Raw genomic sequence first — 16,848 nt, forward strand, 5'->3', positions numbered from 1 at the left:
ACTAATGCAAGTGAGGAAAGTATAATGCCGAGAATCTCCATGGGTAATCGTTTCATCACTGCAGCTGGAATTACTTGCTGGTTTAGTACTGAACAGTGTAAGGATTTTTCTTGTACATACAGTATCTTGACCTTACCGACGTGTGACACAGGCCGGGTCCCGGTGCATGGAGAGGGCTCGCAGGCCGAGCTCTCTTCATAGCCGGTAAGTCTTTGCTGCATATTTATCCAAATTTGCAAAGTGGATGATCAAACACTCAGTTTGTCCAAGTCATCCTGCAGCCTATGAACATCCTCCATAGACTGTATTACACTACACAGCTTGGTGTCATCTGCAAAAATACACACAGTGTCAACCTTGGTGACCTTATGCATGTCTATGGTTAAGCCAGATATAGGTTAGCAGCTGGCTGAAAGGGGGTAAAAGACAGGTTATAATGTTGGGTCACTGCGGAACACTGTGATCCCAAGAAAGCGAATCCCAAACCTCACAGTATGGCCACAGCAAGGAGTTTGCCTAGTGCCATTCCTGGACAGTGGAGAGGTGGTAAATGCCATTGATGGTTTTCTCATTCGTTGTTGAAGCACTTGGTATGAAAGTTTCTGACTGTTTGCTCCACTATTATATGAAGTTCAGAGCCACATATGTAAAACTGCATGGGAGATTCTACATTATTCCGCAGGAAACTGTGAACTTCATAAGCTGAATAGCCAATATTATGCAAGCAACTATAAACATTTTAATAAAGAAACTGGAATTATGCTCAAGTTTGCTGTTTAATTTTAACACTTTACTCTTGATCTATTTTCACAAATGCCATTTTTTTACAGCAATATGTTCTTACCCTTGGTTTTAAAAAGTATACATTCTGGAATGTTCAACCAGTAACGATCAAGGCCTGTATTATTAAAACCTGTCTCCTCGGTAGCATATTGCGCATATTATATGATGAGGGGCTGGCCTCGCCACATATTAGGCGTATGGGTCTGATTGTGTGTTTTTGCGCCCTAAAAGTTGTGTGTCCATAATTGCATAATTTTCAAGCCAAAATTGGCAAATTGAAGAGAAAATGTATGAAAAAGAAGTAAAAGCAAACTCACATCTCAGAACTTTGTATTCCTCTCAATGTTATTGCAGTCCCATAAAGCCATCTCCTGGAGGTGCATGTATGGAAATTCCTTGCCGGCAGGAACTATACAACAGGTGGATCTTGGAACTCCAATGTTAAAACTTTATTCTTAACAGTTAAAAAACATGTTGCTGTATCTCTTATATGGACATGTATAGGAGATACAGCAACAAATACTTTTAACAGTACAAACTTTTAACATTGGATTTCCAAGATTCCGAGTGCTGGATCCACCTGTCACCAATTTTGACATGAAATATTGTAACCAAGTGAAAACAGGGGTACAACACTACACGACAACACAGCAACTATAGAGTTAACTAAGCAGAGCTGCTGCACTCAGTAAATGTAACTGAGAGGGAGGAGGGAGATTGCACATTAGAGAGAGCTGGAAGCACAAGACATTCCTGTACAGGACAGTAAATGTAGAAGCTCCTCTACCAGAGGGTCCAGAGACATCTGCAGAGGGAGAACACCTCAGCCTCCATACATCAGGTACTGAAGTCACTGCCCCAGCCCCTAGAATCTGTCTTGGAATATTATTACTGTGGTTGCTGACTGAACTGTTCATTCTGCTGAGACTGTAGAATATGTGCTCATATATCTGGGCCTTATATCCCCTCAGAATCCTAAAAGAACTCGCCCCTGCTAGCCAATCGTGTTCTGGCGTGTGTGGCTGTTACAATATGGCACAATTACAGAAACGCTAAATCAGAGAGTAGTGCAAAATACTTCTCAAAGATTTATCTTTAGGATTCCTTGCCAGAATTCATCAGATATCAGGTTTCTAAATCTATTCAGTTGGTAACATTCTGGTAACCCCTGTAAATTGACCTCTTTGCTGCAAGAAAAATGCTAAATCAGTACTTCCTTTGCACTTGTAGAAGAACACCTTGGATGTCATCTGTATGTAACTCCGGGTGTGCTGCAATGAGGAATACTATGGAAAACTGGAATTGAGATTTTCTATATATAAGCGGTTGCCCAAAAAAACATGTTGCAAACTTGGTTAAGACTGGACACTCCTCACACTGTTTGTTCCTAGAATAACTTGCGTTATTACTAAGGATGGCCTGTGTCGAATCCTCATTCTAAAAGGAATAGAGTCCATGGAAATTTGGCACCCTGTAATCTTTCTACAGCTTGGTAACAGACATTAGTGTCGAATAACTCCCTGTAACCGCTCCCTTACTTGCACACCTCCTGTGGTCTGGGTGTCTTTGCCTCCGTGATCCAGAGTGTTTTCCTGTCTGTGTAGGGACGAGTCCGGTCTGCATGTGCTTTACATCCTCCGCTAGATTACCTTATAGCTGCATAATGGGTAACATGAATAGGCCCCTCCGGTATGGACATTCCGTGGGAAGTCCTCCTCTCTATATTGGTAATGGCCTCCCAAAGGACAATTATTTCACGCCTGACCATTTGCAGTTTGCCTAGTGACTTTCCCATGACCACTACTCACCTTCCTATTCTGCTCGTGTCCTACTACCCTCTCCCACTCTTCTCCCCCCTCCTTTTGTTGGTATTTTGGTAAAATTGTAAAATGAAATAAAAACAAGTTATCCAGTTACCTGGCATTTACAATTATACAGTTATTTGAAAAACAAAATAGGAAGGGCTTTTAACATCTCCCTGTTCCTGAGAGTTACCAGTAAAACCAATCCCACTTTTTTGGTCCTCTGACCCCTCCCTAGAAGCAAATAAAAATATGATGTGTGTTAGAATATGGCAACAACATCTTTTTAAAATTTTTATTTTCTTTTTTTTGTGCATTTTTCAATTCAATATACTAGAAATATTAAATTATGGCAAACAATCTTCTTGTCCTGAAAAAAACAATGTGTGCATAAAAAAGAATTGAAGGCGCTTGAAAGGCAGGAAGGAAAACATAAACCCTTGCGATGTAAGGAAGCTGTTAGTCTCAATTAGAATTTTTTTTTTCAAAATAAAACACACATGGTTTAAAATAACAAATAAAAACAGAAAGGTGACCTTAGCATTTGAGAGGAAAAACCTTATCCTAAGCTGGCCATACGTGTTAGAATACCTCACATTCGTCACAAAGGTTGATATCAAGGGTACTTACTTAGCATGTTTCATGTATCATGTAATTAAGTCAAAGTTTTAAATAAATATATTAGGCTTTGATAGGAAATTGTTAACACCTTGCATCTTCCATCCACAATAAAGTCTCTTTTACTCAAAGTAGTTTCTTGTTCTGGATGTCAAACGCATTCAGTGTGCAATAGAACCAGCTTCAGTGTTATTTGTGACAAAACTCAGGTGTCTTCAGACAGGTTATATAATGGCTTTGGCTCACTTGGATCCCAGGCCTGCGTGCTGTCCGGAACAATGCAATGCTACCTCTTGTTTGGAAATGAGGATTTTGGTTTTGTACAGACAGATTGAGCTAGAAAAAGCAGAAAAAAAAGGTAAAACACGACTACCATGCATGCCTTGTGTAGATACCACGTGTGTATATACACACACGCATACACACATACACTCACCGGCCACTTTATTAGGTACACCTGTCCAACTGCTCATTAACACTTAATTTCTAATCAGCCAATCACATGGCGGCAACTCAGTGCATTTAGGCATGTAGACATGGTCAAGACAATCTCCTGCAGTTCAAACCGAGCATCAGTATGGGGAAGAAAGGTGATTTGAGTGCCTTTGAACGTGGCATGGTTGTTGGTGCCAGAAGGGCTGGTCTGAGTATTTCAGAAACTGCTGATCTACTGGGATTTTTACGCACAACCATCTCTAGGGTTTACAGAGAATGGTCCGAAAAAGAAAAAACATCCAGTGAGCGGCAGTTCTGTGGGTGGAAATCAAATGCCTTGTTGATGTCAGAGGAGAATGGGCAGACTGGTTCGAGCTGATAGAAAGGCAACAGTGACTCAAATCGCCACCCGTTACAACCAAGGTAGGCAGAAGAGTATCTCTGAACGCACAGTACGTCGAACTTTGAGGCAGATGGGCTACAGCAGCAGAAGACCATACCGGTTGCCACTCCTTTCAGCTATGACCAGGAAACTGAGGCTACAATTTGCACAAGCTCCACGAAATTGGACAGTAGAAGATTGGAAAAACGTTGCCTGGTCTGATGAGTCTCGATTTCTGCTGCGACATTCGGATGGTAGGGTCAGAATTTGGCGTCAACAACATGAAAGCATGGATCCATCCGGCCTTGTATCAACGGTTCAGGCTGGTGGTGGTGGTGTCATGGTGTGGGGAATATTTTCTTGGCACTCTTTGGGCCCCTTGGTACCAATTGAGCATCGTTGCAACGCCACAGCCTACCTGAGTATTGTTGCTATGTCCATCCCTTTATGACCACAATGTACCCAACATCTGATGGCTACTTTCAGCAGGATAATGTGCCATGTCATAAAGCTGGAATCATCTCAGACTGGTTTCTTGAACATCACAATGAGTTCACTGTACTCAAATGGCCTCCACAGTCACCAGATCTCAATCCAATAGAGCATCTTTGGGATGTGGTGGAACGGGAGATTCGCATCATGGATGTGCAGCCGACAAATCTGCGGCAACTGTGTGATGCCATCATGTCAATATGGACCAAAATCTCTGAGGAATGCTTCCAGCACCTTGTTGAATCTATGCCACGAAGAATTGAAGCAGTTCTGAAGGCAAAAGGGGTCCAACCCGTTGCTAGCATGGTGTACCTAATAAAGTGGCCGGTGAGTGTATATATACACTTCAAGACAGTGTCAAATTTTAAATGGTCATATCTCCTGAAACGTGGCATATAGAAATACAATCTATTGTCCTAGGAGAATCTCCATTTTAATATATTATCAGGATTGTGTTTCTAGATTATATAAAATGGGAGATATCGACTGTTAAAGTGAGGGCATAAGAGATTGAGCAACTTAAGTGGTGCATTATACTGCATAGGGACACAAAGCTGGAACTACACTATTTGGAAATAAGAAAAAGGTGGGGGGATGGGCATTATACAGTGCGGGAAAGGATGGGCCTTATACAGAGCAGGGGCATTATATAGTGCAAGGGGGGGATGGGCATTATACAGTGCAGGGGGCATTATACAGTGCAAGGGGGGATGGCCATTATACAGTGGGGGGGGGCATTATACAGAGCGGGGCATTATATAGTGCAAGGAGAGATGGGCATTATACAGTGTGGGGTGTTATACAGTGTGAGGGAGACATTATACAGTGTGGGGGGTTATACTGTGTGAGTGGGGGCAGTGCAAGAGGAGAATGGGCGTTATACAGTGAGAGTAGGGGCAGTGCAAGGGGAGGATGGGCGTTACGCAGTGAGAGTAGGGGCAGTGCAAGGGGAGGATGGGCGTTATGCAGTGAGTGGGACAGTGCAAGGGGAGGATGGGCGTTATGCAGTGAGAGTAGGGGCAGTGCAAGGGGAGGATGGGCGTTACGCAGTGAGAGTAGGGGCAGTGCAAGGGGAGGATGGGCGTTATGCAGTGAGTGGGGCAGTGCAAGGGGAGGATGGGCGTTATACAGTGAGAGTAGGGGCAGTGCAAGGGGAGGATGGGCGTTATGCAGTGAGTGGGGCAGTGCAAGGGGAGAATGGGCGTTATGCAGTGAGAGTAGGGGCAGTGCAAGGGGAGGATGGGCGTTACGCAGTGAGAGTAGGGGCAGTGCAAGGGGAGGATGGGCGTTATGCAGTGAGTGGGGCAGTGCAAGGGGAGGATGGGTGTTACGCAGTGAGAGTAGGGGTAGTGCAAGGGGAGGATGGGCGTTATGCAGTGAGTGGGACAGTGCAAGGGGAAGATGGGCGTTAGGCAGTGAGAGTAGGGGCAGTGCAAGGGGAGGATGGGCGTTATGCAGTGAGTGGGGCAGTGCAAGGGGAGGATGGGCGTTATACAGTGAGAGTAGGGGCAGTGCAAGGGGAGGATGGGCGTTTTGCAGTGAGTGGGGCAGTGCAAGGGGTGGATGGGCGTTATGCAGTGAGTGGGGCAGTGCAAGGGGAGGATGGGCGTTACGCAGTGAGAGTAGGGGTAGTGCAAGGGGAGGATGGGCGTTATGCAGTGAGTGGGGCTGTGCAAGAGGAGAATGGGAGTTACGCAGTGAGAGTAGGGGCAGTGCAAGGGGAGGATGGGCGTTATGCAGTGAGTGGGGCAGTGCAAGAGGAGAATGGGCGTTATGCAGTGAGTGGGGCAGTGCAAGGGGAGGATGGGCGTTATGCAGTGAGAGTAGGGGCAGTGCAAGGGGAGGATGGGCGTTATGCAGTGAGAGTAGGGGCAATGCAAGGGGAGGATGGGCGTTACGCAGTGAGAGTAGGGGCAGTGCAAGGGGAGGATGGGCGTTACGCAGTGAGAGTAGGGGCAGTGCAAGGGGAGGATGGGCGTTACGCAGTGAGAGTAGGGGTAGTGCAAGGGGAGGATGGGCGTTATGCAGTGAGTGGGACAGTGCAAGGGGAGGATGGGCGTTAGGCAGTGAGAGTAGGGGCAGTTCAAGGGGAGGATGGGCGTTATGCAGTGAGTGGGGCAGTGCAAGAGGAGAATGGGCGTTACGCAGTGAGAGTAGGGGCAGTGCAAGGGGAGGATGGGCGTTATGCAGTGAGTGGGGCAGTGCAAGAGGAGAATGGGCGTTATGCAGTGAGTGGGGCAGTGCAAGGGGAGGATGGGCGTTATGCAGTGAGTGGGGCAGTGCAAGAGGAGAATGGGCGTTATGCAATGAGTGGGGCAGTGCAAGGGGAGGATGGGCGTTATGCAGTGAGAGTAGGGGCAGTGCAAGGGGAGGATGGGCGTTATGCAGTGAGAGTAGGGGCAGTGCAAGGGGATGATGGGCGTTATGCAGTGAGAGTAGGGGCAGTGCAAGGGGAGGATGGGCCTTATGCAGTGAGAGTAGGGGCAGTGCAAGGGGAGGATGGGCGTTATGCAATGAGAGTAGGGGCAGTGCAAGGGGAGGATGGGCATTACGCAGTGAGAGTAGGGGCAGTGCAAGGGGAAGATGGGCGTTATGCAGTGAGAGTAGGGGCAGTGCAAGGGGAGGATGGGCGTTATGCAGTGAGTGGGGCAGTGCAAGGGGAGGATGGGCGTTATACAGTGAGAGTAGGGGCAGTGCAAGGGGAGGATGGGCGTTATGCAGTGAGTGGGGCAGTGCAAGGGGAGAATGGGCATTATGCAGTGAGTGGGGCAGTGCAAGGGGAGGATGGGCGTTACGCAGTGAGAGTAGGGGCAGTGCAAGGGGAGGATGGGCGTTATGCAGTGAGTGGGGCAGTGCAAGGGGAGGATGGGTGTTACGCAGTGAGAGTAGGGGTAGTGCAAGGGGAGGATGGGCGTTATGCAGTGAGTGGGACAGTGCAAGGGGAAGATGGGCGTTAGGCAGTGAGAGTAGGGGCAGTGCAAGGGGAGGATGGGCGTTATGCAGTGAGTGGGGCAGTGCAAGGGGAGGATGGGCGTTATACAGTGAGAGTAGGGGCAGTGCAAGGGGAGGATGGGCGTTTTGCAGTGAGTGGGGCAGTGCAAGGGGTGGATGGGCGTTATGCAGTGAGTGGAGCAGTGCAAGGGGAGGATGGGCGTTACGCAGTGAGAGTAGGGGTAGTGCAAGGGGAGGATGGGCGTTATGCAGTGAGTGGGGCTGTGCAAGAGGAGAATGGGAGTTACGCAGTGAGAGTAGGGGCAGTGCAAGGGGAGGATGGGCGTTATGCAGTGAGTGGGGCAGTGCAAGAGGAGAATGGGCGTTATGCAGTGAGTGGGGCAGTGCAAGGGGAGGATGGGCGTTATGCAGTGAGAGTAGGGGCAGTGCAAGGGGAGGATGGGCGTTATGCAGTGAGAGTAGGGGCAGTGCAAGGGGAGGATGGGCGTTACGCAGTGAGAGTAGGGGCAGTGCAAGGGGAGGATGGGCGTTACGCAGTGAGAGTAGGGGTAGTGCAAGGGGAGGATGGGCGTTATGCAGTGAGTGGGACAGTGCAAGGGGAGGATGGGTGTTAGGCAGTGAGAGTTGGGGCAGTTCAAGGGGAGGATGGGCGTTATGCAGTGAGTGGGGCAGTGCAAGAGGAGAATGGGCGTTACGCAGTGAGAGTAGGGGCAGTGCAAGGGGAGGATGGGCGTTATGCAGTGAGTGGGGCAGTGCAAGAGGAGAATGGGCGTTATGCAGTGAGTGGGGCAGTGCAAGGGGAGGATGGGCGTTATGCAGTGAGAGTAGGGGCAGTGCAAGGGGAGGATGGGCGTTATGCAGTGAGAGTAGGGGCAGTGCAAGGGGAGGATGGGCGTTATGCAGTGAGAGTAGGGGCAGTGCAAGGGGAGGATGGGCGTTACGCAGTGAGAGTAGGGGTAGTGCAAGGGGAGAATGGGCGTTATGCAGTGAGTGGGGCAGTGCAAGGGGAGGATGGGTGTTACGCAGTGAGAGTAGGGGTAGTGCAAGGGGAGGATGGGCGTTATGCAGTGAGTGGGACAGTGCAAGGGGAAGATGGGCGTTAGGCAGTGAGAGTAGGGGCAGTGCAAGGGGAGGATGGGCGTTATGCAGTGAGTGGGGCAGTGCAAGGGGAGGATGGGCGTTATACAGTGAGAGTAGGGGCAGTGCAAGGGGAGGATGGGCGTTTTGCAGTGAGTGGGGCAGTGCAAGGGGAGGATGGGCGTTACGCAGTGAGTGGGGCAGTGCAAGGGGAGGATGGGCGTTACGCAGTGAGAGTAGGGGTAGTGCAAGGGGAGGATGGGCGTTATGCAGTGAGTGGGGCTGTGCAAGAGGAGAATGGGAGTTACGCAGTGAGAGTAGGGGCAGTGCAAGGGGAGGATGGGCGTTATGCAGTGAGTGGGGCAGTGCAAGAGGAGAATGGGCGTTATGCAGTGAGTGGGGCAGTGCAAGGGGAGGATGGGCGTTATGCAGTGAGAGTAGGGGCAGTGCAAGGGGAGGATGGGCGTTATGCAGTGAGAGTAGGGGCAGTGCAAGGGGAGGATGGGCGTTACGCAGTGAGAGTAGGGGCAGTGCAAGGGGAGGATGGGCGTTACGCAGTGAGAGTAGGGGCAGTGCAAGGGGAGGATGGGCGTTACGCAGTGAGAGTAGGGGTAGTGCAAGGGGAGGATGGGCGTTATGCAGTGAGTGGGACAGTGCAAGGGGAGGATGGGCGTTAGGCAGTGAGAGTAGGGGCAGTTCAAGGGGAGGATGGGCGTTATGCAGTGAGTGGGGCAGTGCAAGAGGAGAATGGGCGTTACGCAGTGAGAGTAGGGGCAGTGCAAGGGGAGGATAGGCGTTATGCAGTGAGTGGGGCAGTGCAAGAGGAGAATGGGCATTATGCAGTGAGTGGGGCAGTGCAAGGGGAGGATGGGCGTTATGCAGTGAGAGTAGGGGCAGTGCAAGGGGAGGATGGGCGTTATGCAGTGAGAGTAGGGGCAGTGCAAGGGGAGGATGGGCGTTATGCAGTGAGAGTAGGAGCAGTGCAAGGGGAGGATGGGCGTTATGCAGTGAGAGTAGGGGCAGTGCAAGGGGAGGATGGGCGTTATGCAGTGAGAGTAGGGGCAGTGCAAGGGGAGGATGGGCGTTACGCAGTGAGAGTAGGGGTAGTGCAAGGGGAGGATGGGCGTTATGCAGTGAGTGGGACAGTGCAAGGGGAGGATGAGCGTTAGGCAGTGAGAGTAGGGGCAGTGCAAGGGGAGGATGGGCGTTATGCAGTGAGTGGGGCAGTGCAAGAGGAGAATGGGCGTTACGCAGTGAGAGTAGGGGCAGTGCAAGGGGAGGATGGGCGTTATGCAGTGAGTGGGGCAGTGCAAGAGGAGAATGGGCATTATGCAGTGAGTGGGGCAGTGCAAGGGGAGGATGGGCGTTATGCAGTGAGAGTAGGGGCAGTGCAAGGGGAGGATGGGCGTTATGCAGTGAGAGTAGGGGCAGTGCAAGGGGATGATGGGCGTTATGCAGTGAGAGTAGGGGCAGTGCAAGGGGAGGATGGGCCTTATGCAGTGAGAGTAGGGGCAGTGCAAGGGGAGGATGGGCGTTATGCAATGAGAGTAGGGGCAGTGCAAGGGGAGGATGGGCGTTATGCAGTGAGTGGGACAGTGCAAGGGGAGGATGGGCGTTACGCATTGAGAGTAGGGGCAGTGCAAGGGGAGGATGGGCGTTATGCAGTGAGTGGGGCAGTGCAAGAGGAGAATGGGCATTATGCGGTGAGAGTAGGGGCAGTGCAAGGGGAGGATGGGCGTTATGCAGTGAGTGGGGCAGTGCAAGAGGAGAATGGGCGTTATGCGGTGAGAGTAGGGGCAGTGCAAGGGGAGGATGGGCGTTATGCAGTGAGAGTAGGGGCAGTGCAAGGGGAGGATGGGCGTTATGCAGTGAGAGTAGGGGCAGTGCAAGGGGAGGATGGGCGTTATGCAGTGAGAGTAGGGGCAGTGCAAGGGGAGGATGGGCGTTATGCAGTGAGAGTAGGGGCAGTGCAAGGGGAGGATGGGCGTTATGCAGTGAGAGTAGGGGCAGTGCAAGGGGAGGATGGGCGTTATGCAGTGAGAGTAGGGGCAGTGCAAGGGGAGGATGGGCGTTATGCAGTGAGAGTAGGGGCAGTGCAAGGGGAGGATGGGCGTTATGCAGTGAGAGTAGGGGCAGTCCAAGGGGGGATGGGTGTTTCAACACAAACCATAGTACTGTGCAAGCCAAAACACTGACACACACTACATTTATAAATGTAAATAAACATGCACACAATGTTCACATATAGATCAGACATCACACCTAAAACACACAGCACACTACACAATCATCAGAAACATAAATACTTGTCACAGCATTTCTGATGAAGATCAGGGCACTGACTGCAGGGCTGAGTAGTAGCTGGTCCCGGCTGACATGAGCTTCCCTGCCCTCCCCCTCCAGGTCAAACTGATGTAGCAGATTTTAGGGGGAGGAGCTGCCAAAAATATACACAGGATTCAGCACAAAGCAGGAAGCTTCTCCTGCTGCCAAGTTGCGATGCCTCTATCCTCGGAGTGCAGACTGCCTCCTGCCCGCCTTCTCTGCCCTGGGTCATGTGACCGGAGCCTGTACTGAGTACCTGAGCTCCAGTCACATAATCTTCTATCGGCCGGGAGCTGCAGCAGTGACATGAAGAGGCTGCAGCTCCCGGCTCAGACAGAGATTTCAGATTATATATGCATCAGGAGATTTTCAAGTGGTAAAACTGCCTCTACTTGAGACGCTTGTAGAGGCGTTAATGCGATCTCTGCTGGCAGCTCTGTCCTGCAGATGGGATAAACTATAGCAATGCTGGCAGCTCTGCAGGCTGTCCCGAGATGTTTATCAGCTCCTGTCACTCAGGCAGTGAGCAGCAGAGGAACAGCAGTGGCTCTGCCATCTCCCATCCCCCAGGAGAGTACAGTCACCTCTGCTATGTGTAGCAGAGGCCTCTGTGCATGGACACTCTGCTTTCTACACGGGAGGGTCAGCTAGAGAATGAGCCAGCACAGAGCAGGTAAAGTCCTGCAGTCCCAGCTACTTCGTGTCGGCCACATACAGGACAGTACACTTATTTTTTTTTTTTAGTATCGCTGCCATGGAAATCCTGGCACTGAACCGTTTGCAGGGGAATTGTTTCGATTTTTAGCTAAAAGAATGGTGTCAGGTTCCTATAGAGCCCTATTAACTGTCACTGGCTGTAGATTTGAAAATGTGGTGACAGGTTCCCTTTAAATTATACACCTGGATCAGCAGGGAATATGGGCAAACACATGGCAGAGGAAATTTAACCCTTTAACAACCTCTGATGTAATAGCACATAGTGGATCGGCTGCTCATGGGCTCTGCCATCTTGGTGTAGATTGTTGCTCCCCATGACGTCATCGGGGAGCAGCTATCCATTGCCATGACAGCCTCGGGTCTTCTAAAGAATAATTGAGGAGGAAAACCCCCATATACTGACATACTGCATATGGTGGGATCAATCAGACAACCTAGGGTTAAAGTACCTGAGGGGGTCTGAAAAATAGTAAAATAAAAAAAAAATTATTTTAAAAATTCAAATTACCCCCCTTTCTCTAGAAGTCATATAAATAAACAGTAAAAATCATAAACACATTAGCTATTGGCACGTCCGAACGTCAAAATATAATAATGGTTTTTCACTGCGTTTAACCCTGTAACAGAAAATAGCGGCCAAAGTAAAAAATGGCATTTAAAAAAAAAAAAAAAAAAATTTAAAAGTTTTATAAAAAGTGATCAGAAGGTCGTACAGTCTGAAAAATAGAAGCATTGAAAATGTCATCAAAAGTCACAAAAAATGTCACCACCCACAGCTCCATACACCGCAGTATGAAAACGTTATTAGTGCCATTTGTTATGCAGAAAACAAGCCAACACAGAGCTCATGTGTAAGAAAAAAAAAATAGAGAGATTTTTGATTGTGGGGAGTAAAAAATAAAAATGAAAAAACAAAAATGGGCCAGGTCTAAAACCCCTTAACGCTCTGCGCCGTAGCTCTACGGTGCAGAGGTATAGGGAATGTATGAAGAGGGCTCACGGGCTGAGTCCTCGTCATACAAAGGTGGGGGTTGTTGCATATTGCAGCAAACCCCCACCGCTAATAACCGCAGTCGGTGCTTGCACCGATCACGGCTATTAACCCTTTGATTGCCGCCGGCAAAGTCGCCGGAGGCATTTAAAAGACGGCGGCGAGCGGGTGCCACCATCTTTATTCCGATTGCCGCTCCCCTGAACGTCATCGGGGGGCAGCGATCGGTTGCCATGGTAGCCTCAGGTCTTCGTTTGACCCGTGGCTTAATGGCTTCTGCAGATTCGTTACAATGAGCCAGTGGCTCATTGTAATGAATGAGCTGCAAAAATGCCATATATTGCAATACAGAAGTATTGCAGCATATGATAGGAACGATCTGACTATCTAGGGTTAATGTACCCTAGATCAGTGGTGGCGAACCTATGGCACTGGTGCCAGAGGTGGCACTCAAAGCCCTTTCTGTGGGCACCCAGGCCATCACCAGAGATGACTCCAGGTATCTTCCTACAGTCCCAGACAGCCCAGGAATTGCTGTGCACAGAGCTATATTAAAGTAACAGCTCTACCTGGGACTATTTTCTGCTTTATTGGTGTCCTCAGTGCTGGTATCTATGAAAACTGTGACCGAGAAGGGAGTATAAATCACAAATTAAATTTCTGTGTTGGCACTTTGCGATAAATAAGCGGGTCTTTGTTGTAGTTTGGGCACTCGGCCTCTAAAAGGTTCGCCATCACTGCCCTAGATGGTCTAAGATATAGTGAAAAAAAAAGTTTAAAAAAAATTTAAAAAAATAAAAAAAATTAATAAAATATTAAAAATTCAAATCACCCCCCTTTCGCTAGAACTGATATAAAACATAATAAACAGTAAAAATCACAGACACATTAGGTATCGCCGCTTCCCAAAATGCCCGATCTATCAAAATATAAAAACCGTTACGGCCGGCGGTGACCTCCGAGGCGGGAAATGGCGCCCAAATGTCCGAAATGCGACTTTTACACCTTTTTACATCACATAAAAAATGGAATAAAAAATTATCAAAATGTCGCACTGACTTCAAAATGGTAGCAATGAAAACGTCGGCTCATTTAGCAAAAAATGACACCTCACACAGCTCTGTGCGCCAAAGTATGAAAAAAGTTATTAGCTTCGGAAGATGGCAAAAAATTTTTTTTCTTTTTTGTACTCATTCGTTTAATTTTTGAAAATGTATTAAAACACAATAAAACCTATATAAATTTGGTATCACCGCGATCACACCGAACCAAAGAATAAAGCTGAGGTTTGGAGCGCACAGTCAAAGTCGTAAAAACGGAGCCCACAAGAACGTTTTTTTTTTTTTTTTTATTTTTCCACATTTGGAATTTTTTTTCAGCTTTGCAGTACACGGCATGTTAAAATAAATAACATTACGGGAGAGTAAATTTTGTTACCCACAAAATAAGCCCTCACACAGGTCTGTACACGTAAAAATGAAAAAGTTATGGATTTTTGAAGGTGGAGAGCGAGAAATGAGCTTAAAAACCCTGCGTCCTTAAGGGGTTAAATGGTTAAAGGGGTTTGCCCATGAAAGAAAGTTCTTGAATTTTATTTCCCTAGTGATGTTTACACAATAAAGATCATTTTTAACCCTTTATTTTACAATTTTGCTGTATTAGCTCTGCCATGCCTAACCATAAAAATCTTAAGATTTATGGTTGGATCCCCGGGCAACCGAATTTGTAAATACCAGTACTGATAGAGACTGGTTGGAATTATATCTGTGAAATGCTGTATTTTTGTTATCAGGCCAATTTCTGTATTCAGAAATTGGCCGAAAAACCACTACCAGTATGTTGTTAAGCAGTTGAACATCTTCTAGATGATGTTTCTTTCATGACCCAGCTTGGTGGCATCATCCGAAAAATCAACTTTGAAGTTAGATTTTGAAGATGTATAAAGTGAGGGATTTGAGTGGTTTATTAACCACTAAAAAGATGAGTAATCTTAAAAGATTTGTAAATCCTTTATAAGATGCAAATAATATACAGGACATCAATGAACATGATTGAAAGCAATAATATTGACAGAAGCGGTCTATATACACTGCTCAAAAAAATAAAGGGAACACTAAAATAACACATTCTAGATCTGAAAAAATGAAATATTCTCATTGAATACTTTCTTCTGTACAAAGTTGAATGTGCAACACAATCACAAAGAAATCAATGGAAATCAAATGTATTAACCAATGGAAGCCTGGATTTGGAGTCACCCACAAAATTAAAGTGGAAAAACACACTACAGGCCACCCTACAACACCTCAGTATGCTCTTGATGAGATTGCTGATGGTCTCTTGAGGGATCACATTCCAGACTAAAGCATCCGCAAAGTCCTGGACAGTCTGTGGTGCAACGTGACGTTAGTGACATAATGTCCCAGCTGTGCCCAATCATATTCAGGACTTAGAAAACTAGCAGGCCTGCTGACACACTCCAGCCATGAGATCTAGCATTGTCCTTCTCAGGCAGTCACCCTGTCACACCACTAGACATGCAGGTTCTGCTCTATAGCAGTCACACAGCTAACCACACTTTACAAGGCTATGAGTTTGCAGAGCATACAGGAACCAAAATTAAAGTAAATGCTTTAACTACAAATAGGTGCGTCAAAAAGAAATTAAAAACAAAAGAATTACAAAATAAAATAACACAGAAACAACAAAACAGTTTTAAAATAAAAGGGAGAAAAATAAAAGAAACTTACAAATTTAATTTGTAAGGTGGGAGAAATATAGAACACACTCAGCTTGTCAAGCAGCCCCTAGGAGTGAACACTATTTAGTACTAGTAATTGCCTTATAGTTAAACAGATCTTACACATTAAAGATTAATATTTCCTTGACAGTGGGTATATGTGTAAGCAGTAGTACTGCGCTATTATGTATGTTGCAGAGATATTGGAGAATTTTTAATTTGTGTCAAATATATTTTTAAGAAAACGGAACATAAGTATTACCGGCGCAGAAAGCTATCTAGAAAATCTGAATGCCTCCGCTGGTAACTATTTGGGGACAACCCACTTATTTCCCCTTTACACTGGTGTCAGGTAGGAATCCAAGGAGTCGTGGTCAGTAGTCCAAAATTCAGTTGCACATGAACTTCCAAAATAGACTTGCTCTCAGTTTCTCACTAACACACGGGATTGCCCCTGCTGACGTCCAGTCTGCGCATGCAGTTCTGGAAGAGTGACATCACCCATCGAAGGAAAACTTATAATTTCTATGCATTTCAAAAGAACACGGCTTTTTTCATGTGGAAGGAAAAGATAGATGGACTCTCAGGCACTTCCTAATATAGATCCTCGTTTGGAACTGGTAATATTGCTGGGAGCTATACTACAACCATATGAATCAGTACTTGACTAAAAATAGGGTGTAAAACTAACCTTTTCATGGATAAGAAAGGAGAGGGGAAGGGAGAGAACAGGCTGTGGGAGTAATTATTGGGATAATAAAATCTACTTTTTTATTTAATATATAAAAATAAAAACTAAATAAAATGTTTGTTGATAAAATATGTATATTAAAATTAAAATAAAGAGAAGAGATTTATTAGAGAATGTATTCATGATCAAAAAGGGAAATTAAAAAGCAAATAGTTCAATTTCCTGATTTAATGGGGCTCATTTACTTACCCGGCGCAGGAGTTCACCGAATTGCAGTGTCTGATAATAATGCACTGTGCCGTGATTTACTAAGATTGTGCGCCCTCTACCCTGCATATGTCTCTTCCACGTTCAGGTCCCACAGAGTTTACCATCTTTTTCGTGGTGCATGTAAGTGCTTAGCCTTGCGACACAATTTGTATGTTCAATGCCGTGCTCAGTCCGAATCAGTCGGATCGTCCGATGGCACAATTGCCAATTTGTGTCACGGGAAGTCTGCGCAGATGTGCCAAAAATCGGTTGCATGCACCAAAATCCCGGCGCGGACACTTACTAAATACCTGTCCAAGCCGTGCAATCCCTGAAAAAGGCGAACAGTCCGACGAAAGTGCACTCCGAGACCCTTAGTAAATGAGCCCCAATGTGTGATAGGGGGTGTCCGCCGAAGTTCCTCTTAATATTACGCATATCTTCTTTTATTCTTGTTATCATTGATCATTTAGTCCTTCCTATATATAATTTTCTGCATGGGCATTGGATACAATATATTATGCCTATAACGTGACAATTGAGATGATTTTTAATTTTATAATCCTCCCCGTGACCCCTGAAAGAATAGGTTTA

General features: G+C 46.9%; 1 protein-coding gene across 1 annotated transcript in view; it reads right to left on the reverse strand.

Annotated features, from left to right (window-relative positions):
• Positions 1–2,866: 2,866 nt before the first annotated feature.
• ANKS6 (ankyrin repeat and sterile alpha motif domain containing 6) overlaps positions 2,867–16,848 on the reverse strand; it is a 71,054-nt gene continuing 57,072 nt past the window's right edge. The window contains exon 16 of the mRNA XM_072152900.1: positions 2,867–3,539. Coding sequence (XP_072009001.1) covers positions 3,490–3,539 — 50 coding nt within the window. The 3' untranslated portion in view covers positions 2,867–3,489. The remainder of the gene's footprint in view (positions 3,540–16,848) is intronic.

This window comes from Engystomops pustulosus, chromosome 5 (assembly GCF_040894005.1).
Source record: "Engystomops pustulosus chromosome 5, aEngPut4.maternal, whole genome shotgun sequence".
NCBI lineage: Eukaryota > Metazoa > Chordata > Amphibia > Anura > Leptodactylidae > Engystomops > Engystomops pustulosus.